The 22,512-nt window shown below is 45.4% G+C and overlaps 1 protein-coding gene across 4 annotated transcripts in view; it reads left to right on the top strand.

Annotated features, from left to right (window-relative positions):
- The window catches only part of TFB1M (transcription factor B1, mitochondrial), a 440,085-nt gene that overhangs the window by 91,769 nt on the left and 325,804 nt on the right, over positions 1-22,512 (top strand). For all 4 annotated transcript variants that reach the window (XM_078649185.1, XM_078649186.1, XM_078649184.1 and 1 more), the window contains 2 exons: positions 10,869-11,020; positions 22,298-22,406. In XM_078649185.1, the coding sequence (XP_078505311.1) occupies positions 10,869-11,020; positions 22,298-22,406 (261 nt within the window). The remainder of the gene's footprint in view (positions 1-10,868; positions 11,021-22,297; positions 22,407-22,512) is intronic.

Genomic DNA, 22,512 nt, shown 5'->3' with positions numbered 1-22,512 from the left:
AGGTTAGCCCAGCACCATGCGACTCTGGGCAATAGCTTGCTTAATCTTCCCGACGGCCCCCAGCGCCTAGAGACCCTAACGGGTGATTGTGCGCTATACAAATGTGGATTATTATTATTATTTGTTTGCTCACGGTCCTCTGGTCGAGACAACGTCAGACGGTTCCTACATGGAGACTGAACCCGTTGGCGCTGGAGGACCCAGTGTTTACTGCGGAAGTGAGGGAGGGCATTGAGCATTACTTTCAGGAGAACGCGGGATCAGCGACTACTAGGGCGCATGAGTGGGATGCCTTCAAAGTGGTAATGCGGGGTGTGTGCCTCTTATCCACAGTGGGGGCGCGTCGGACATTGTTAGGCGACATAGAGCGGGAGGAGATCTGCCTGCGGCAGGCGGAGAAGGCTAGGCATGTTGCGGGGGGCAGTAAGGAAGAAGTTCTAGCGGCTCGGGAGCGAATGGCTACTCAAGTTGAGAGGCTTCGCTGTTTCGATTATAGAGAATACATGGTTCGGGCGCATGCAGAGAGAGATCGGGTGGGAACGCTGTTGGCGTGGCTGGCCGAACCGCACACCAGGGGTACTCCGATACTGTCACTGACCACACCCGCGGGGGACCTGGTTCACTTGCAGAAAGAAATTAACGACCAGTTTCTGGATTATTACACAACACTATACCGGAGCAGGCTGGCGGTACCGCCGATTGGCTTAGATACTTTTTTAGAAGAGGCGCAGTTGCCACAGTTAGATCCGGAACAGGGTGATGCGTTAGGTGCTGCTATATCACTGGGGGAGATTAGAGCGGCGGTTAAGCACATGACCAGGAAAAAAACGCCGGGGGCAGACGGCTTGCCGGTGGAATTTTACGCCTCATACATTGACCTCTTAGCACCACAATTACATCAGGTGTATGGTGAGGCCTGGGAATTGGGCAGGCTGCCGCCATCAGCTAGAGAGGCGATTATAGTACCGCTATTGAAGAAGGGCGGGCTACCTACCGCAAGGACGGCTTATCGTCCGCTCTCCATGCTTACTGTGGATTATAAGGTGCTGAGCAGGATCTTGGCCTCACGGCTGTCAGTGCACATGCGTATGCTGGTACACCCGGACCAGTCGGGTTTCATTCCCACGCGGAACACCTCGACGTGCATACGGAGACTGATACGGGTCATGGAAGTCGAGGGGGAAGGCCCGTCGGGCGCGGCGGTGCTATCGGTGGATATCGAAAAGGCATTCGATAGTGTGGAATGGTCGTACCTGTTTTGCGTGCTTCGTAAGTTCGGGCTGGGGGAGGATTTCATCCGTTGGACGCAGCTGCTGTACAATTGCGCCACAGCCAGGGTTCGCACGGGCCGATCGGTGTCAGCGGCGTGTTCGGTGGAGAGAGGCACCCGACAGGGCTGCTCCCTGTCTCCGCTTCTCTTCGCATTAGCGATCGAACCCTTGGCGGCACGAGCTCGGCAGGGTCGACACTATGAAGGGGTGCTGCTGCGCGGCGAACCACATTATATCTCCCTGTACACTGATGACCTCTTACTCTATCTGGCCGATGTAGAGACTTCGGTGCGAGGGGCGCGAGCCCTCCTCCGGGAGTTCGGGGAGATGTCGGGGCTGCGGGTTAACTGGTCCAAGACTTGCTTATTCCCACTGGCACGGAATTGCGCTCGACCCACGGCACTGGAGGGCCTGCGCTGGGAATCGGAGTGCTTGCCATATCTTGGTGTCTATATTTATCATACCCACTCGCTCCTTTATGAAGGAAATGTGGGCAGAGCAGTGAGGGGCATCAGAGGCAGTATTGGGTTTTGGCGCTCCCTTCCGCTGTCAGTGGCCGGACGAATAGCGTTACTAAAGATGGTGGCCCTCCCATGGTTGCTTTACTTCTTTCGCACGTTACCGGTGTGGATTCCGGATTCCTTCTTCAAGATGCTACGGTCGATGGTAATAGGGCACATCTGGGGCCCCGGTAGGAGACGTGTGGCATTGAACACCCTGCTCAGATCACGGGAGGATGGAGGACTGGCAGTACCAGATTTTGAGTGGTACTACCTGGCAGCACAGCTGCAGTGGCTCACGCAGGCGGTGGCACGGGAATTTAGAGGTCCAGACGGTCCGCAGGGCAGAATTATTCAGCGCCATGTCTTGTCCTTTATAGTGCTCCAGCAGAAGCTTCGGCTGGACCAGCTCACTCTTGAGGAGCGTACCCTTCGTCAATGCTGGCTACGTAGCCAAAAAAGGGCGGGTATCGCCGCCCCCTATGCCCCGGAGATCCCTCTGGGCATGTGCACTGCCATCCCACATGGCGGGGATTGGTCGGCACTGGCCGGTTGGGAGGACCGTGGGGTCCACATGATAGGGGACCTGTATAGAGATGGTATATTGCTTCCATTTCACGAGCTGCAGAGCGCCTTCGATTTGCCGAGAGGTGACTTTTTATTACATACAGCCGTGGTGTCGGGAATCCAGAAACATTGGAAAATGGGTTTGGTGGAACCTCCCACGTCATTAGGCTGCCAATACGTCACGATGGCCGCCGGTACTTTCAAGGCTATCACCTGCTTATACAGGAGATTGGCGTTGGAGGGACTGCCGCCCCTAGACGGGCTGAGGGCGCGCTGGGAGGAGGACCTCGGCCAGTCGATACCGGAGGCGACCTGACCACAGCTCGTGCGGAGGGCCTGGAAGGGCACACGCAACATCCGGTTTCAGTTGGTCCAATATTTTACACTACACAGGGCCTATTTGACGCCAGTTAAAATCCAACAGGTCTTTGGGGGAGCCCACTCAATGTGCCCTCGGTGTAACGCAGAAGGAGTTGACTTTGGTCATATGTTTTGGTCTTGTGCAGGGCTGGGTGCATATTGGACCGATGTTGTGACATGTTTGAATGGGATCATGGGGCGTCAGATTGAAGTAAGCATGGGGACTTGCCTTTTACTTTGGTTTCCGCATACACCTACCACGAAAATCACAAGCAAATTCTTTGATATGGGGCTGATTATGGCCAAAAGAGAGCTCACCATGCACTGGAAATCCAGGGGGGGGCCTAGCTTTCTAAGATGGCGAGGGAGCTTCCAACAATGGGCGAGTAGCGAAGGTATTCTTAGACTACAATTAGCCAGGCGCACTTCTAATGAAAAAGCGCTGGATGCGGCCTGGGCGTGGGGTGTGCTGGTGGCGGACCTTCAATTAACGGTGGCAGCTGATGAGGGAGATGGGGCGGAGGTGCCGACGAGTCAGACACCAGAGACTGGGGAGGAGACCACAGGGGTACACACGAGAGATGGGACCAACTAGACCCTAGTACTCCATCGCAAGTGCTGGTTTCAGCCAGGGATGCATGGACTGCTTTGCACATTTACCTGAGGTTGCCAGAGTCCTGAGGGATGTAACTGTGAATGTCCGCGGGAGGAGTTGGGTGCTGCAGCGCAAGGGTTTATGCCAATCCATAGGAGGGAGAGTAGAAGGCACACAGGCTTGGGGGGGTGGGGGTAGAGGGGGAGGCGGGAGGGGACTTGAGTAGGGGTGTGGGATGTGAAATAATGTTGATTTTCATCCTGACAAATGGACCCACGATGCTGATGGTCTTCTTATGCCGAATGTTTGTAAGATGATTGAAGAAAAGTTAATAAAAATCTGTTTTAAAAAAAAAAAAAAGGAGCGCAATTGGCGGTAACCACCCGGGATCAAGGCGGCACCTGCGGTAATTAAATTATGTAAGTGATGGTACATGTAGCTTAAGGCTAAAGCTCACGTATCAAGGGTGGAGAGGGGAGAGCTGCGCTTACCTCCGTGTTCACAATGGAACAGCGGTAAAGGTCGGTCGGGCGGGCGCAATTAACGATTGATTAACCGGGATCTCGACGGGACCTATGAATTAAAAAGTATATCAGCAAAAGTCCATGTATCTGCTAAGTGAGACTCTCATATCAAGGATAGCAGGTGGAGAACAAGGCTTACCTAAGTGTTCACAATGGGACAGCAGTGCACGTCTGTCGGGCTGGATCGCTCCGATCAGGCGCCGAGTAGCAAGCGTGAGGCATAAGAGTTGTGTGTAATAGATGGGGCTGGAACCCTCATGATGGACGGCTATGGCAGCCATTTTGAGATGGGATGAAGGATTCAAGGGGGCGGCCATATTGGAGTGGGGTGAATTTCGGCGCAGTGGAGAGAAGTGACTATAACTTAATTAAATTCATAATTAAAACAACGGCGCAGTGAGTAGGAGTAATAACAAGGAGCTCACATATTATGTGGTGGATGCTATCCTTGCCAGCAGAAGGGGAGGGAACAGGGAGGCCAAATTACGTAAACTGGAAACCAATTACATCCTGAAATTAAACAGCAAACAGCCAGGGGGGTTGAACCTCACAGAAGATTTATACACGTGCCTACCTTAGGGTGTACAGGTTCATCGGGTGTTACCCGCACACATTAGGTAAACAGGAATACATACATATGGATACAAATCAATGAAGTAATTATTTTCTCTTATTTAATAGCATTTTTAGAGATTTTAGTATTTATTGTTTTAATTGTATAATATCAAAAATATTTAGATGTATCCAACTGATGGGTAACTGAACCTAGTACTAGTGACTGTATTATCATCCAAACCCCACCCCTCAGCTGAAGCCACCTACCCTTAATATGATTAGGGAAATTGGATATTTATTCGGAACCACCCTGTTGTTATCAAGGACAGTAATACCAGGAATAATCATTACACATTAATGTAAGATGTTGTAATTAGAAATGGAACAAACTAGAGAGAAAAATTGATTTACATATGGTCTTAAAACATTCTTCCTCCGTGTACGAGCAATATGGGTATTCATAAGTACATTGTGGTTCAATAGGGAACTTTATGTGTACAATATTAACTTAATACAGTGGGGCAGGTCAATGGGAGCAGCAACCAACCAAGTAAATGATTGAAGAGACTGGGCTCAGTCATATTCAATCATAAAATTTCAATAATACAAGTTTCATATATTTTTAACAATATATACTGCACTTATTTGCACATTTGCACATTAGATTTTAGATTAGCTGGTCTGATAATGGTCATCATTGGGTAGAGTAGAAATGTTACGGGATTTAACCCATTATTTGAACAAGTTTAAGGATCAAAGTCATTTCGGGATTTAACCTGATATTATATAAATCATGAAGTGTTTTTTAACAATGATTTTATACAAACATAATTATATATTTATGTATGTGTGTATTGTATTGATTCCGGGAGTTGAAATGCTTAGGAATCAATGTTAGTCTTTCTTCATTGTTTACACGAATGGTGACCCAATCAGAGAGTAGCACTTTGTACTTTAAATATTCACTACAAACGATGATGCGCTGTCATGTGATCAAGGCTTTGTGCCGAAACATTATGGCGACAGCTGAATAAAAATAACAGCATCCGGATTACCTGGTCCGTGTCTGCTTCTGAGGGCGTTATCGTGGGAGGACGATCGCACAAGGGAGACGGAGGTCGTTCACATATATATATATATATATATATATATATATATATATATATATATATCCTCTCTCCTCTCTCCTCTCTCTCCCCTCTCTCCTCTCTCCTTTATCTCCTCTATCCTCTCTCTCCTCTCTCGCTTCTCTCTCCTCTCTCTTCTCTCTCTTCTCTCTCAATATCCCAAGAGTCCTCCTCTCTCTTTCCTTTCAATATCCCAAGAGTTCAGGGCACATTTCAATAGTTTTGCCAACTTGAGTCAAAATCCCTGAGTATCCATTCACATGTATAATTATTGCCATAGTGGTTCAGTGTTGGTGGAAGTGATCTTGTTATGCGTGATGACCTGCCAATCCTGATGAGTCCTTTCTCTGACTCTGTTGGCGGCTGTAAAGTAGACATTAACTTCAGCCTCCCATGGGTGGCATGTTGTGTCTTTTCTCTCATCTGCCTATGAAGTCTGGTATGTATGTTGGATGTATGGATGTATGGCCGGTATTGTTATAGAGCTAGCATAGCCTAATCAGAAGCCTTTGATGGGGCATAGGTCAATTTCTCCATTCTCCTTCCCATTCTTTTGACAAGCAGACAAACGTGGAGATTGGAGAATGCTAAACAAACAGTTATGAGCCTTGTTCATGCTCAAGTCAGCCTGGGGACATGGTGGTCATGGCAGCCAAGGATACATCTAGGATTTTTGTACCACCTACTTAATATTGGAGTCTCAGAAATGGTGGTGGGCCTCCTATTTGACGGGAAAGTCCTTTTCTTGTCCTCTACAGTCCTAATAATATTAGTAATGGATTTAAGTGCAGGTGGCATGTGGCACGTCTGCATTTACCTATTAGTGTTTTGTATCCTTGCACTCAGGAGATTAACAGGATAAATGCAAAGATCTAACTTCAGCATGTTTCTGTGCCAAGAAGGCTTAACTAAACAGCCATCTTCTGCAAAATGTAATTAAAAAAAAATCTGAAAAGCATTTTCTGCGACGTCGTTAGGTCCGCCCATATGGAAGGAGGTTTGCCATGAACGAGCAGATTCCTTAGGGTGTGCAGCAATTATTATAAATGTATAGTCCTGCTACATTTCCCCTTTAACCATGGGATACATTTATATCACCAAGGAATAGAGCCAACATTCCTGTGAGCCCCTTCTGAGACCATTCACTTTTGTTGCATCTGTGGGTATTATATTGTATTATAAATGCATTTATATAGTGCTTGCTACTCCTGACAAGATGTTGAAGTGCTTGTTATCACATACTTCCTGTAAAACCTATACATGTGCAGTATCTCCAGAGTATGTCTACCCCAGGGAATTAAAATTCTAGTCCTAACACATTCGGTTTGAGGGAAGCAGATCAGAGATATTTTCTTTTGTACCATTGTATAAAAAAAATCTAAATGCCTCCTGGCCTGTCAATTAGAGGGTCAAAAAACCAGTTAAGAAAAATTCTCCCTTTGATTTATCCACTAATCATAGTTGCGGGCAGAGAGATATCATAAAATTATAGGGCTGTTTATTATAATATAATACATGGGATTCTGTAATCTCTGTATAAATGGCAGTCTATAATTTCTTTATTATCAGTGATGCACTTACTAACCGATTATAAAGAAAAGAAGTCAGAACTCCACTATTATAAGGTATTACAGTCGAGCACTGACGTCACAATGCCTGCTGCCAGGGTGAAAGGCAGGCCAGGTCACAGAGCAAAACTGAAGCAGCTGTTTAAAGCTAGGAAAACGGAATATTGCTTTTCTTAATTCTGCTCTATTTTAATAGCTTTCAATGCCAAGCAGACAGAATGTTTATTTTTTGCACTCCTTACATAGAGAAAAGCTAGACTCTATCTGCATGTCTCTCCATATTCTGAGTAACTGTAGCATTAAAAAGACAAAAAAAAACTGACTTTTATTGAACTATTTCTAATATCAGGTTTTTGATGTGTTTCATTTTGCACTAGAGGTTTTATTTTTATTCTTCATGTTTGCGAACATGATCGCTCTTTCATATAAAAGAGCTACGCTCCAAGATCTAGGGGGTTTGTGGGGAAATGTGATGCAGTTGTTGGCTAGGGAAATGGAGAAAATCATGTTGGGGAACGGAATTAATCATTAAAAAATGTGCCTTTTTCCTTCTAGTGGACGATGCCATGGTTGAATGCTTCAACAAAGTGTTAAAAGATACTATTCAAATGGCAAAACATAGTAGTAGTGAATGGAAAGAGGATGTGAGCAAGAAAGTAAAAACCTCATTCCAACACCGGCAGAACATCCTTTGAACTTTTTATTTAGAAAAACCAGTAGTTTTGTCTCTCCCGCGGCGGTCAAGGAGTGGTTTGATGGGAAGAAAGCAGTTAAAAAAGAAGAGAAGTCAACATTGGTTATTGATTTCCAATCAAAGGGCCAGCATGAAACAACACAAGTTCCAGGTTTTCTGAACCCATCAGGGTGATCAAGTTGTTTGTGAATGCGGTATAGACTGGGGATTCATGTATTTGGAACTTAAACAGGGTGGTGGTGTTGTCAAAATGTTGTGTGTTGTATAGGAGTGAAGGGTACAGTATGAATAGCAGTAAGGAGTGTCGTAAGGATGTTAAAGTAGGAGATGAAGTAGCTGTGAGAAACAGTAACAGGATTACAAGAGTCCTTAAGTATTTGACTTTAAAAGGTGTTATTTTCTCTGACAAGTGTCAGTGGATATTGAGCACTGAAGGTTTCTGACTTGATGCTAGAATTCTTTTCTGTTCTTATATGTTGAGGATATTTTGTCCTGTCCTCATGCCTGGTGCTAATATTGTTATGACAACTTTTTTTGTTTCTGTTATCATATGCTAAGTAATATGTCTTGCATAAATGGTCAACTGGCTTTTCTGCTGCTTTGTCCCCTATTCGTTCATGTCAATTTAGGTTGTGTAAGTATATTCCTGTTCTGTGCATATTGTGGTTAGGGGTGAGTTATAGGAAGGCAGGTGTGTAGTATCTCATCTCACTAGGCCGTGAGGTAGGCTACCTGTGTAATTACGGAATGTGAGTAGAATGTGATGGTTTGAAACAGGTTGGAAGAGAGCCGTACCTTTCGCAGCTGGATGGCTGAGGTGTTTCTCCGACCAATAAACGTGAAGATTTTACATTCGGATAGAAGGGTCTGGGTAGAATAGCAGGGAAGTAAGATGCTCGGTGTGTCCGTTGCAAGTAGTTGGTGAACCTATGCCGACTCAGGACCAAGACTGATTTGCATGTGGCACACTCTGTCTAGGATGGGCCAATTGGTGAAAGATAATTGATAGAAGGCATCCCTAAGGATCAGCACTGGCTGAGATCAATTCAAGGATTCCATCCGACATTTTGGGACGGATTACGATGGCAGTTGTAAAGCCTCCGACCTAAGGTCGGAGGCTTTACTCCCGACATCGTTGCTTTCAATTCTGATCCGCTGATTACGATACAGCCGGTTGTAATTGAAACTGGCTGGTCGTTCCAGTTGGCTTCCAATGGGCATGTTTTGGGAACTGGCCCGTAATCCATATGGACAGCAGTTTACGCTGTCCGGATTACGATGCACAGTTTCTGGCAGGGTTTCCATGCCGGCCTTTTTCTGAAATGGAGACCCTTTCCGCTGTGGCCTCCGGTTGGGAGCCGAGGGGGTGGTGCCCCCCCAGTTAATCCATGCACCTTGCGGCAGGCACTGGTGCCTGCTAGGGGGTGCAGGGATTAACACATTTCATTCAATTTCTCTATGGGTGCTTGTGTTATGCCCGGTTTACTGCGTAACACAAGCTCCCATAGAGAAATGGGAGAATGTAAACGCACCATGTGTGGTTGTATCCTAATTATGCAGTCGGGACCGCCGACTGGAGGTCTGACGGTCCCGTTTCCGCCACGGTTTTGGTCAGAGGATACTCTAACCGACATCGTAATAGGCCCCTTAGTTTGTTGCGCAAACATCTAGGCACTAAAGGAGTGTACTAGTTACAAGTGGATGTCCCGTACTGTATCTTTACAAAGAGCAATACGTTTCCATTTGCCCAGGGCTCGAGTCGTGGTACCACGCGGGTGGACGGCATCCCCCCACTTGTTTTACCGGGTGGACGCCGAACAGCTGGACTTCACTCTTTGGCCTCTGCGACGAGATCGGAGCCACCTTTTGTGACATCACTTCCTGAAGTGACATCACTTCCGGTGACAGCGTCCCCCCACTTCTTTTTTTAGGACTTGTGCCCTGCATTTGCTATGACACTGTCTGTTCCTTGTATCCCATTCGGAAAGCCTGGTTTCCAGCGCATTTACCTACCAGCGTCTAACACAGTTGACAAGTGTTCCAAACAGGATTAATAATGATGCGACATAGTGAAAAACGTTCATCTCATTTCATCGTAACAGTAATTTATTTGAGGTAAAAAAAAAAAGTTGTCTTTCTGACGGCAATCGCCTCCCAATCCGTTTCACAGAGGGTCTAATTATTTCTACCTTCATTTCCAACGCCTCACAGCTCAATATAACACACTAACCTTACGTGGTGCATTTACACCACAGATCCCCTAGGTGGCAGTGAATGCACGCCTAATAAATTTGACAGTCTCCCGAGGGCCAATTTATCACGCAGTTTGTTTTATATGGGGGGGGGGGGCATAAAGCTTTTTGGTTATTTATCTGTATTGCCGAACAATCTTAATGTTTCAATTAAACAGTACAGTTTGCATTTTATGACGCAGTTTTTTCTTCAGACTTTCTTTTCCAGAACTTTGTTTTGTAGAGAATGTCATATATTATTATCTTGTGGTAATTGAACATTGTGAGATGATACCAGGGCACTGCACAGGATTCCTTTCTTTTGAAGAAAGATTTATTATCAAAAGATATCGTGGTTTTGTTGCAATAATTTAACTAAAGTGACCTACGAGCAAAAATAATCATTCTAAATTGTAATTATATTGTGCAAATAGTTCCAGATTATGTATACCGGCAAATATTTGGGGACCGGGACATAATTGTCATAATCAGACATATATCAAGACTAAGAGAAAGAGAAAAAGGCAGAAAGTGGAAAAATTGAGGAAGAGGAAAAATGGAGAAATCGTGACAAAGCGAGACAGTAGGCTTGGAAAAGAACCTACTAGAATAACTAGATTGATATTATATTCGGTGGTGGAAGAGACATGAGGTGGAATCACAACTGGACAGCCTTAATGTTCGACAACCCTAGCGACGGACTTCTAAGACTAACTCTGGACCCCGTGCATGTTTTTTTTTTTTTTACAAATAATGCGCTGATTGTACAAGCTTTGCTATAACATGTAATTAAACCGTGCTGTTTTCTGAGGTATTTCTTCCCCTTCTTCTGTGCAGATCATAACGCATAGAACCTGTTTATTTCCTCTCTTTCAGACAAGATAGTGAGGAAGGCTGGTAACGTAAGTGACGCCTACGTCTGTGAAGTGGGCCCCGGACCTGGAGGGATTACAAGGTCCATTCTAAATGCTGGTGTCAAGGAGCTCCTGGTCGTCGAAAAGGACACGCGGTTTATTCCTGGACTTCAGGTACAGCGTGTGAGATGTGCCTTCTAGGTTTGTCCTTCCTCGGTTTCCATGTGTTAAAGGTGCAGGATCTCCAACATGGAAAGACTTCTGCCCACACAAACACAGATGAGTGACAGCAGAGGCCACGCCTTCAAAGACATTCTTTCATTTATGAACATTTTTTGTTTATGATTGTTTTAGCATGGCCATTGACCTTCATGCTTCATGTTGTATTGAACAATATAGTCTGATTACATGTTTTTTAGATCTAGCTTTAGCAAACACTGTATAGGGGCTTTCAGCCAACTCTCTTCAACCATTGGTCTGTTACTGTGCCATTCACATTTTAATCCTGCCCACTACAGGATTCAGGGTGTGGAAGTGACATAGCCCACTACAGCCATTGATTGACTTCACCTAGTCTGACAGCATTCTTTCTGCCTTTTCACAAAGAGCATATCCAGTCGTGACATAGTTCCCAAAAGTGCTGAAGACTATTATGGCAATGTGTGCTTTTTCAGGCCCAAGAAATAGTTTTGCTTTTAAGCTGTTTTTTTACATGAATTGAGGGCCCAGCAGGTTGTACGACGATAAAGTTGTGCAAAAACCATGACAAAACAAAACAACCACTGACAAAACCAAATGGCTAGCAGCCAACCCGAGGCTTTTTGACTTTGTTAATTCTTGTTTACTCTTTTTCCCAATTTTGTATTTTATTTTTTTGCTAAGTACCCCTTCACATGTCTTATAAAGATATTGCAAATTATTGAGATGTTCTACAAGGAACAAGGCAAAAGTGTGAGTTTCTTAATTAAGACATAGAAGTCTGAGCTATTTTATTCCTTAAAATACATGATGCCCTTGCCCTTCAAATAGGCTTGCTTCCCCTAATGAAAGAGTTGTAATTGCTGACATTTCATACAAGGGTGTAATCCACTTTGTGAAAATAAACCAATATGCTCTTTTTTTCTTGAAGTTTTTAATTTGTTCAATCGTGTCTATACGGCTTGTTTTGGTAACATGTGGATTGGTTCCGGGTCTGATTCCACCTGTGTAATAAAACCAACAGAAAGCCATAAATATTTTCTTGTCAGCTAGATGATAGAACAGTCTGAGCAACGAAAGTTTTACATGAAAAGAAAATTCTTATTTATTTGAAAGTTCAAGTGACAGCTGGTGTTGTGCTCTCAGAGCTGATCTTCTACAGGGTGTGCGGACGCTGGTAGCAATATCCATAAAGTTTGTCTTCTGGTTATAAAGTTATACTAGTTTCAATTGCCAAATATTCATCATTGTTAATCAGATAGCTGTACACTGCCAAAATGCTGTTTTGATTGACTTCTTGCCAGTCAATACCCAGGAGAGTCCTAGCTAGTACCAGAGACCTGCTTGTATTGGACCTTTTATCACTTCACCTTCTCCCCCTAACAGCTGGCCGCAGGCATCCCATCTGGACTTTCGTTGATTACTACCCGCAGGGCTGACCCTCAGTACCTGTTCCTTCCCTGGTGCCACAAACCACAGTGGAATATGACCTGCCGGTGCCATCGACTCCGGACAATGACTGCCAACCCATAGATATGTCCGATTTCGAGACAGCTTTTTCTTGACTGAGGCAGCGCGCGGCTTTCACCACACCGCAGCTCCTTAGCCACCCTTCAGACTCAGTGACATTGCCCTTGACCCCTGGAAAAGCTCATGTTTTACACACATTGTTTAGTGTCTATGATGCTGGGGATGAGTTTGCCGAGCCCTATCAGGAGGATACTTGGTTTGGGGACCTCCGGGAAACCAGTGATCTGGATACCACCCAGATACTGGACTAGTTTCGCCTCCAGGCCCATTCACAGTTGAAAGTGCCTCCTTCGCCATTGTTGCGTGGAGGGCAATTCTGGACCTTCAGCTTCATACCTAGGATGTCAAGATCAATGTTTTAACTGAGGTGCTTCCACTTGGCCAAACCAGTTCTGAATCCCTACTGTGTTTTAATAAGTTACTTACGGACACGCTTTTGGAGACCTTGCCAAGCCCTGTTCAGGCCCCCCTTTTAATCGGCCGGTTGCCAGGAGTCATCACCCTCCTCTGAGCGATCCAGACTTCCTTGCACTACTCCAGGGAGCCTCTTTTAGTCAGCACAATTCAGCCAAATTCTTGCTCATCTACTCCCACTGACAGGGAATCCAAAAGACTAGAGACCTTTTGGAATGGGTCTTCTCCTCAGCAAGTTTAGATCTCCACTCTGTCAGTGGCAGCTGCCTTCTAGGCCACTGTTCGCACGCCTTGTAAGACTCCACGCCTAGAGGGGGCCCATGTAGCTAGTAAAAGGAGTAACCTCATGTCTCAAATGAAACAATCTACCAGAAGCAAGGGTAAAAGGCACATTCAGGGCTGAACAGAGACCGGAAGTACAGGGTGACTTCCTCCCAGTGGAGACAGGCAAAATGGACAGTTTTTCGGGTAGTGGTGCCTTTTATAGGTTCATCTGGAGGAGGTTAGTCTTTTGGCAGTAAGCTAGTCAGCAGGGGGTGCCTCTCGCCAGAGTGTGGAGACACCTCTTGGTATAAGGACTGGAGCGAAGAAGCGATGTATGTCCATGAAGACCTGAAGAGGATGTCATCTGTCAGTGAAAAGACAGATCAGTAATACACAGTCTAGCAAACGGTCTTGCAGATGTGGTCCACAGTGTGAACTGGATGAAATGCCATCCAGAACGGTCCAGCCTGAAGTGGGAAGCTACATTCCCCTTGAACGTTAAGAGAAGCGATATCACACTGGGATTGACCATGTTGGGCCTTATCTGTTAGGTGCAGCCTGAGTCCTATAGCACAGAATGGAGTTATGCTCTCTTATATAGAACAGATTATAAGACCCACATCTGGGCAGACCAGGTACACTTAGGGTGTCTCCTTCAGAAAAAAGCATAGCATCCATTGCTCTTTTTTCATCTCAGTGAGGTGCCATGAATCTGGGCTAGACTACTTCTATTGAAGCAGGACCAGGGATAATTAATATACAGATGGTACCTGGCCATATGCAAATCAGTCTTGACCCTGTGCCTCATGGGATCAGTCCAGCTCGAACTGCCAAGCCAGGTCCTCCCTGGACCGAAACAAGCATCCTAGTACCGGTTTCGGGGTTTCACCCCTCATCAGCCAGAATAGCATGAATCCAGTGGCAGTGTGAGCCCGGGACACAAGTCTGGGCATACCCGGCGCACTTAGGGTGAGAAACCAAAAGACACACAATTGAAGTACTGAAAGCAGAACAAATCAAAATATTCACCCCCAGTCAAGAGATCTCGATTAAATCCATCATTCGTTTGCTCATAATGCCACCCCAGTTTAGACCTGACCATATGCAAATCAGTATTTACCCAGTGCCTCATGGGAACAGTCCAGCCCGAACTGCCAAGTAGGAAGGGTAAGCCCAGACGTGTGTCCTGTGCTCACTACACCACTGGATTCAAGCTAGCTTGGCTGATGCAGGGTGATGACCTGAAACCGGTCCCAGGATGCTTGTGTCCGATCCAGGAGGGATCTGGCTTGGCAGTTCGGACTGGACTGTTCTCATAAGGAACAGGGTCAAGACTGATTTGCATATGTTGGAGTCCAAACTGGGGTGGTGTGGTGAGCAAAAGAATGATGGATTAAACCCGGATCCTTGTGACTGGTGGTGAATGTTTGCATTGTCCAGCATTCAGTCCATCAATTGTTTCTTTTGCATATACCAAAGAATCAAACATTCCCCCATTACTGTTTTTTGTTCCTCAGTGAGATGCTGAGTGCTAGGAGTATACATTACACAGGTGACTAGGTGGCACATCCGTGACAATACAATATACTTCTCTGCTAAAGAACACTTGTTCAAGACTTCATACTCAAGAAACGCTATCCGTGGTGGGAAATTCAAACCTAAGGCATGGTGTGAAATTCAAACCTAAGGCAAATGCTTACCGTACACAGTTTGAGGACTGCTGCAAGTAGCTGCTTATTATGCCGACAAATATGTTTGCACTTTAGCTTGATTCAAAGAAACCTGTTGTGCAGAAAACCTTGCAAGTGAAAACTATTACAAGGTGGCTGACTTTTCAGTAGTTATGGGTGAGTCTATCTCCACCTATTCGGATGATATTCAGTGTGTGCTCTTGAAGTGTCCCAACTCTTTTAAACTTGCCATTGTGAATGTTTATTCACGTCCGGTAAGTTCGGCTAACGAGTCTAATACTATTGAGGAGTTATCACACTTCTCGAACACTCTTAGTAGTTACCTTTATTTTGTGGTGGCTGGTGACCTAAATTGTAATTTTGAGCCCCTGCGGGGGTTGAACGAGGGAGCCCTCACGGGTGAGGGCGAACATTGGGTAATTCCACCATGCCAGTCGCCCTGTTCTAAGTCTTGGTCCCCTCTGGCGATTGAGATTATGGCCCTAACCTTAAATAATTCGATTAGGGCCTGTAATGGTCGGACGCCTTCCGACATTCCGTCAAAGTGCACCTTTAACTAGAAGGGCCAAGAATCACGCCTCGATTACATTATGGTGGAGACACGGCTGTGGTCCAAGGTTATCGATTTTGAGGTTATTATTAGGGCCGACAGCGACCATAATGCATTAAGTCTGAAGATGGTTTTTCCTTGGCTCAAGGATAACGAAACAGAAGATGCGGCAGATCTAGGAGTTGGGATGATTTTAACTAACAATAGACGCAGGGTTAAGTGGGGGAAAATTGTGGCATCCTTAGATGGATTATCTAAACTATATAACACAATCTTACCTCTGCTCATGAAGGTAGACGCTCTAACTACTCAACCCCTGGCCCCAGATTTTAATGACAAATTGCAGTCTATGCATCAGGAATTGGTAGTCTGCTTAGCTGAAGTTTTTAATCCCCAGGTCCCTAGCAGGAGGAAAAGGGCGCCTATATCTTCTTGGTACAATGCCTCCTGCAGGAAGGCAAAAACTGAGCTGCTTAAGGCTCTCAAGGATGGGAGTGATAAACATAAAACCCGCACTCTGAGACTCCATTATAAGGAAACAATGAACCACGCGAAAAAAGAGTGGGATATGGAAAGGTGGAGCAACCTAACCTCCGCCTTAGACTCCAGGGATGCACGCAGATTTTGGGCAATAGTTAGTACAGGGTCTGGAGATCCAAAATCTGCTTTAGAACCTAACATTGAGGCCGGGGTTTGGGAAGATCACTTTAAAGCCCTATACTCAGCTGAACTGGGTCTGGAAATTATGCCGGCACCCGTAACTTCAACTGTCCAGCTAGACGAGTTGGAATTTACTGTAGAGGAGGTTTGTCATGCCATAGAGAAACTTGCCTCGGGAAAAGCTCCTGGCCTCGATAAACTCCCTGGTGATCTTTTTATGCACCAACCCAGGATCTGGGGACCCTATCTGAACATTCTTTTTAATGCAGTTCTAAGAGGCATGGAGGTAACCGGTACTTGGCTGGGAGCAGAGATAGTCCCAATATTCAAGAAGGGTTCTCCCCTGCTCCCAGCCAACTACAGGCCCATTAGCCACATTGACGTTCCCCAAAACATTTTCTCACGGCTCATCTTGGATTGCCTGCAGGAGTGGATGGAGGAACATGATGTCCTCAGCCCGTATCAAGCTGGGTTCAGGAGGAACACATCCACCATGGATCAGATCTTTCGCCTTATTCTACTTTATTGGAAAACGGCAAAAATAGAGGGTGGCAGCCTCTACATGGTGTTTGTGGCCCTTCGGTCCGCTTTCGATTTAGTGCTGAGGGGAAAACTTTAGGCAGTGCTTTTGGAACTGGGCGTTCCGTACGAAATACTGAGGGTTCTGATGAGGCTGCACGCAGGGAATTTCGCACAGGTCAGATGTGGGAGGAACGGGGCGCTGTCATCCAGATTCCCAGTTGGCAGGGGTGCGTTTTGGCACCGACCCTGTTTTGCCTCTATGTGAATGGTGTAATATCGCATCTGGATGCGGTCCCCAATAATGATGCACCCAGGCTGGCTGGCAGGAGGGTGCCGGCGATCATGTTCGCTGATGACACCCTCCTGCTTTCCAAGTCTCCCATGGGGATCCAACGTGTTTTGGACGGCTTTGCGGATTTTTGCCATTCCCGCGGATTGGAGATTAACGCGGATAAAACGAAATATATGATTTTCAATCCGCCGGCATCCACCCGCCCGATGCCTATTTTGGGATCTGTCAGACTGGAGAGGGTACAGACCTTCCAGTATCTAGGGGTCACGATAAATGAAAACTTGTCTTGGGGCCCCCAACAGATTAAATCTCAACTGAAATTTTCCCAATTTGCGGGGAGAATGCTCAAGCTGTCCAATACATCGTCATTCAAACCAGTGAGCCCTGCGCTGGAGATTTATAAAACCCAGGTGAGGGCAGCGGTTCTCTATGGTGGGGAGCTCTGGGGGCACTCCTGCAGGCCCGAAATTCCCAATACGGAAAATAAATTCATGCGGCAGCTACTTGCGCTTCCCCAAAGTACACCGCTTCTTCCGCTAAGGCTAGATTTGGGATTGAGTTTTATCCAGGACGAGCTAGCACTAAAACCCCTTAAGTTCTGGTACAGGCTCTGGATAACGCCAGAACTGTTGAACTACAGGCTAGAACTGAAGGAAATACTAAACTGTAATAGTGCAGCAAAAATTCCCTTGCTTGTTTTCGTTAAACAGAAATTTGGTAAAATGGGTCTGCCCGCCCTGTGGCATGATTCTGAAAGGGCGCGCTGTGAGGTTTCAGGCAATTTCAGGGATTTTATGGATAACAAACTTAATACTATACTGTATGATTCTCATGCTGGTACCCTGACTAAATTGTTTTTAACATTTAAAATATCATACTGCTTTGACGATTTCATGGACGTTATCTATCCATTGGATCAAGGAAACTCTATATACAATGGAGATATGGTACATTACCCTTTAGGGCTTTTACAAGTAAATGGTCCGCCTCTACGAACAAATCTTGTCTTGGGTGTAGCTGTAGCTTAGAGGATGAACTCCACATACTTCTTTTTTGCCCAGCCTACATTAAAGCCAGGAAGTATTGGTTAGTACCGCTATGTAAAAACATGGGGTTCGTCCAATGTTTGCACGCTCTGAGAATCCTTAAGACAGATACGTCTGGACACATTGTATTTGCACTTTCTAAGTACCTGTCCTATGTGGCCAGGCGACGATTTTTAATTGCTAATGAATGCCAGGGGTGATTTAATTATCTTTTATGACTGTATGAACTGTACTATTTTATATGTGTTGTGGAAATATATGTTTTATCTGTACTCTTTTATGGCAAAAAATGCCGAAATAAAGATTTCATGAATGAAAGTAGTTATAATAATAAGAAAGTGTTGGGAAACGGGAGTGTAAAGGATAAGGGGATTGAGAAAATGTTAATTTGGAGTGTTGAGCGTATCTACAAAGTCTTACATTAGTGGGTATTGACAAATATTCCCAGTTATATATTCCATCATAAATGCCCACTTCCTTTTACTTCAGAAAAGCTTGGTGTAAGTATGCATTTGATATTCAATGTGGCCACACAAAAAAAATTGTGTAGGTGGTAATTTCTATACATGCAAAAATATTTTCTATGTGAAGAAAAGAAAGTGAATAATCCTTTCTGCTGAGTTAAAGGATATGGGTGTTTACATTCACCAAATAGTCCTTCCAAGCTGCCTCGGCTCATGAAAACAATATACCTCATGCACTGGAATGAAAATATTCCCTGGGAGGCCGAATAATACACCCAATAGCATGACAGTGAGAGAGGATTCCTCCGCTGAAGCCCTTTAATTGATTTTTTAATTTTTTTTTATAACAGGACGAGAAATGTTACAGACTAATAAAACCACAGAACTTCACAGTAAATGGGCTGGAAAGGCAAACTGCCTTTCATGTATCGCTTCATGCACTCCACATTTAGCATTCTGGTCTGACTTATGCCAATGATGTGTTTTTGTATTGCCCTGTATTAGTAATTGCAGAATTAAAGCTACCCCCTCAGAAATGAAGTAAACCCTGGTGTCTTCTACCAAACTGAGCCAATGTAACTAACATTGCCAGAGAGGTGGGCCGGGTTTGAGTTTATCCGAACTGGACATCAGCAGTGATCTACAGGTCGAATTTCAAAACTGCCACGGCAGACTTGGCCTTCTGTCATTTTGATTTTAGTAGTCAGTCAAAAGGCTTTATTCGAATTCAGTAAAAAATTCATAAAAGCGTACAAGATAAGAAACACAATAAAAGCAGACATTGATTATATTCATTACAAGGACAATGTATATACAAAACAAACAAAGTTAGCAACAGTTCATTATACTATTAAAATCATTTTTACAATTCGTCAAAAACAGACCCTAGCAGCTTAGTAACAGGGCATAATCATATCATTTTCAATTGAGTCGGTCGCTAGAAAATAGGGTATATTTGAAATTTTTTAGTGACACATTTAAAAATAAAAAATAAAACAGACGATAGCCCTTCTGTAAACGGATTTAACAAATCATACAATTAACAAAAGTGACCAAGAAGCAGTAAGATAGGGACTCAATCATAAATGAATTTTCCCACTCCAGGGTTGAACGGCGATCATAAGCAGTTTTATGAATCCTACCACATGGAAAATGATTTCGGAAAAGGAGGAAAACTGGGGAATTTGGGGTAGAAGTCGTATAAGTCCCATAAGGATATTGGGCCGTCTCTTACTTGAGGCGGCCAAGTTTTCAAGTAAGGGACAATGTTTCTGTCTCTGAATCTCACGAGTATCAAATCCCCAGCAACATCTTTGTGAAGGGAGCCCAACCATCCCACCCTTTTGAGACTCCTTATTGCTCCGAATAAATCACGAGGCAGTGGCCTATTTTTAGACAGCCAGAATTTGGTTTTGTTAAGTAAGTCAGATTGACTCTCAGTTTTTCCAGGTTGAAGAACTGGTACACCCGCAAGGATGCACACAAATGGGGCTGCTTCCGGAGGTAAGTGTATAGAATTGACTTTGTTATGATCTGTTCCTGGTGCGGTCGTCTGGAGGAGGGAAACTTTGGCAGGGCATTTAGCTATTTTTTGCCCTGAAGCACTAGGGACAGCAGGTTTTCTTTGCCGCCTTTTATCCTGGGCAAGGGATTTAGAGGCTAGGCGAGTGGGAGGTGACCTAGGGAGGTTAGGTGTGTCGCTACGTATATCAGCCTGCGGGTTTGATTTAATGGATTTCTCTATTCTAGAGAGCCTATCCCCTAGCATATTAATTTTTTCAAGCAGTGGTGCTAGCATAGCGCTTACCATTCCTTCGATTAATGGTAGTAGGTAGGAGTGGGGAGGAGATGTTAAAGCCTCTGGATTCTCGACATTTGGGGGGATATATAAGATATTGGTGGAGGGTGTGTTTAAGCACAGTTTTGGTGTTTTGGGGTTGCTTCCGCCTTGAATTGAACTGTAGTGTTTCCGTTTCGTCAATAGAACCTGGGAGGGATCAACACTTACGGTGTTCGGGCTGCAGGTTTTGTGAGCATCTAGAAGTGTAAACATGTCTGAAAATGTACTAGCGTTATTGGGCGGAGGGGGAGTTTCGCAAAGGGCGTAGTTGGATTTACATAAGAGGTTTAACTCATCTAAGAAGGAGGGCATGGTGAATAAGGGAAATAGGGAAACGATATATGAACAAGTGCACAGGTAAGGAATCGAATCGATTGGGGGGAGGGGGGGATTACCTTCTTGATGAAGGGCCAACAATGTAACAGCCAAATAGCATGGCCCGTCCCGTCCTTATCCGGCCTTTGAGGGCCGTAGAGGGCCCGCCCTTTGCCCGGGCTTAGCTCGGCGTCCCGCTCGCGTCCCACGAAGTGAAGCAGAGCGCTGTTTGTAGGCGCCTCCTGGCGCTTGCGGTGCGTGGAAAAGCAGCGCCGCCGCTGAGGCAGCCGGGAGTTGCAGTCCCGGGGCGGCGGCGCTGTCTCAACAATGAAGTGACTCCTGGCGGTGGCGGCAGCAGAAGAGGACTCCCCTCGTCCCCCCAGCACCGGTAAGTATTGCTCCCCCCTGCTCAGCCAAGCAGAGCGCTGTTTGTAGGCGCCTCCTGGCGCTTGCGGTGCGTGGAAAAGCAGCGCCGCCGCTGAGGCAGCCGGGAGTTGCAGTCCCGGGGCGGCGGCGCTGTTTCAACAATGAAGTGACTCCTGGCGGTGGCGACAGCAGAAGAGGACTCCCCTCGTCCCCCCAGCACCGGTAAGTATTGCTCCCCCCTGCTCCGCCAAGCAGAGCGCTGTTTGTAGGCGCCTCCTGGCGCTTGCGGTGTGTGGAAAAGCAGCGCCGCCGCTGAGGCAGCCGGGAGTTGCAGTCCCGGGGCGGCGGCGCTGTCTCAACAATGAAGTGACTCCTGGCGGTGGCGGCAGCAGAAGAGGACTCCCCTCATCCCCCCAGCACCAGTAAGTATCATTAAGTTGAAAAACATTGTTATAAAACAATACTCATGTGTGGTAAACCTCAGGGTTTATTGCATCAGGTAGCAAGTAAGTGCATAGATGTAAATGAAGCAGCCAGAGAGAAACTTGCATCCATGTGTGTCACCGAGGGACCCTGCACATTCACAGCATCACCACCCATACCTGTCTTCAACATGCCCCACTACTCCACCCACGTCCACCAGGAGGCTCCACCCCTACGGTCATTCATAAGGTTACATACTACAACCATCATCTGTTCTTTACATTCTTTGAAGCTGCGTTATGAATCGTTGTATAAAAAATAAGCAAAGGGTTTTCTTTGTTTGAGCAGTATACAAATACAAAGTAAACAGCCCTAAGGATGTTCCTATAATCTGTATGCTATTTTCTCTGTGTAACTTTGAGGCAATATAATATTCTTAAACGTCCCTAGCACAGGTTGTAACACTGCTATTCTTGATTCAAGAGTGAGTATATTTGAATAGGATTAACAGTCCGATGTGTTTTAATTTTTTTTATTTTAAGCTCGGTTTTATTTGTGTTGTTTATTGGGATATGGGATGCATTTATTGGTGTAAAGATATTGATTTTTAAAATTTTAATTCCGAAATAAATCACATGAACCGAACTGGACACTTTTTTCTTACGACGAGGAAACTACAACATGAGTGAAGCCTGAACATGTCAAGTCTGCAGTTCTGCCTTTTGAATCACACTTTTCTTTCGGATACATTAATTTCTAAAATTGAAAAGCCTTTGATAGCATTACCGCTTGCATGAGTATGTATGTTCAGACGAAAAAAGGGGAGCTGTCCCCAAGGCAAACAGCTGTCACAAATGTTTTTTTTCCTCTTTTTAGATGCTGAGTGAGGCAGCTCCAGGGAAAATGCGAATTGTTCACGGGGATATTCTTACCTATAAGATGGAAAGAGCGTTTCCAAGTCAGCTTCGAAAGGCGTGGGAGGATGGTTAGTATCTGAGTGTCTGTTGTTGGTCGCTGTCACTTCTACTGTTGAAGACCTTTAAGGCAAATGATAGTGAAAGAGTGATGTGCTTCCCTTCTGTGGAATGTAA

The sequence above is a fragment of the Lissotriton helveticus genome, chromosome 6, assembly GCF_964261635.1.
Source record: "Lissotriton helveticus chromosome 6, aLisHel1.1, whole genome shotgun sequence".
NCBI classification, from domain to species: Eukaryota; Metazoa; Chordata; class Amphibia; order Caudata; family Salamandridae; genus Lissotriton; species Lissotriton helveticus.
The sequence above is the reverse complement of the archived record's forward strand: the minus strand, read 5'-3'. Positions and strand labels throughout refer to the sequence as shown.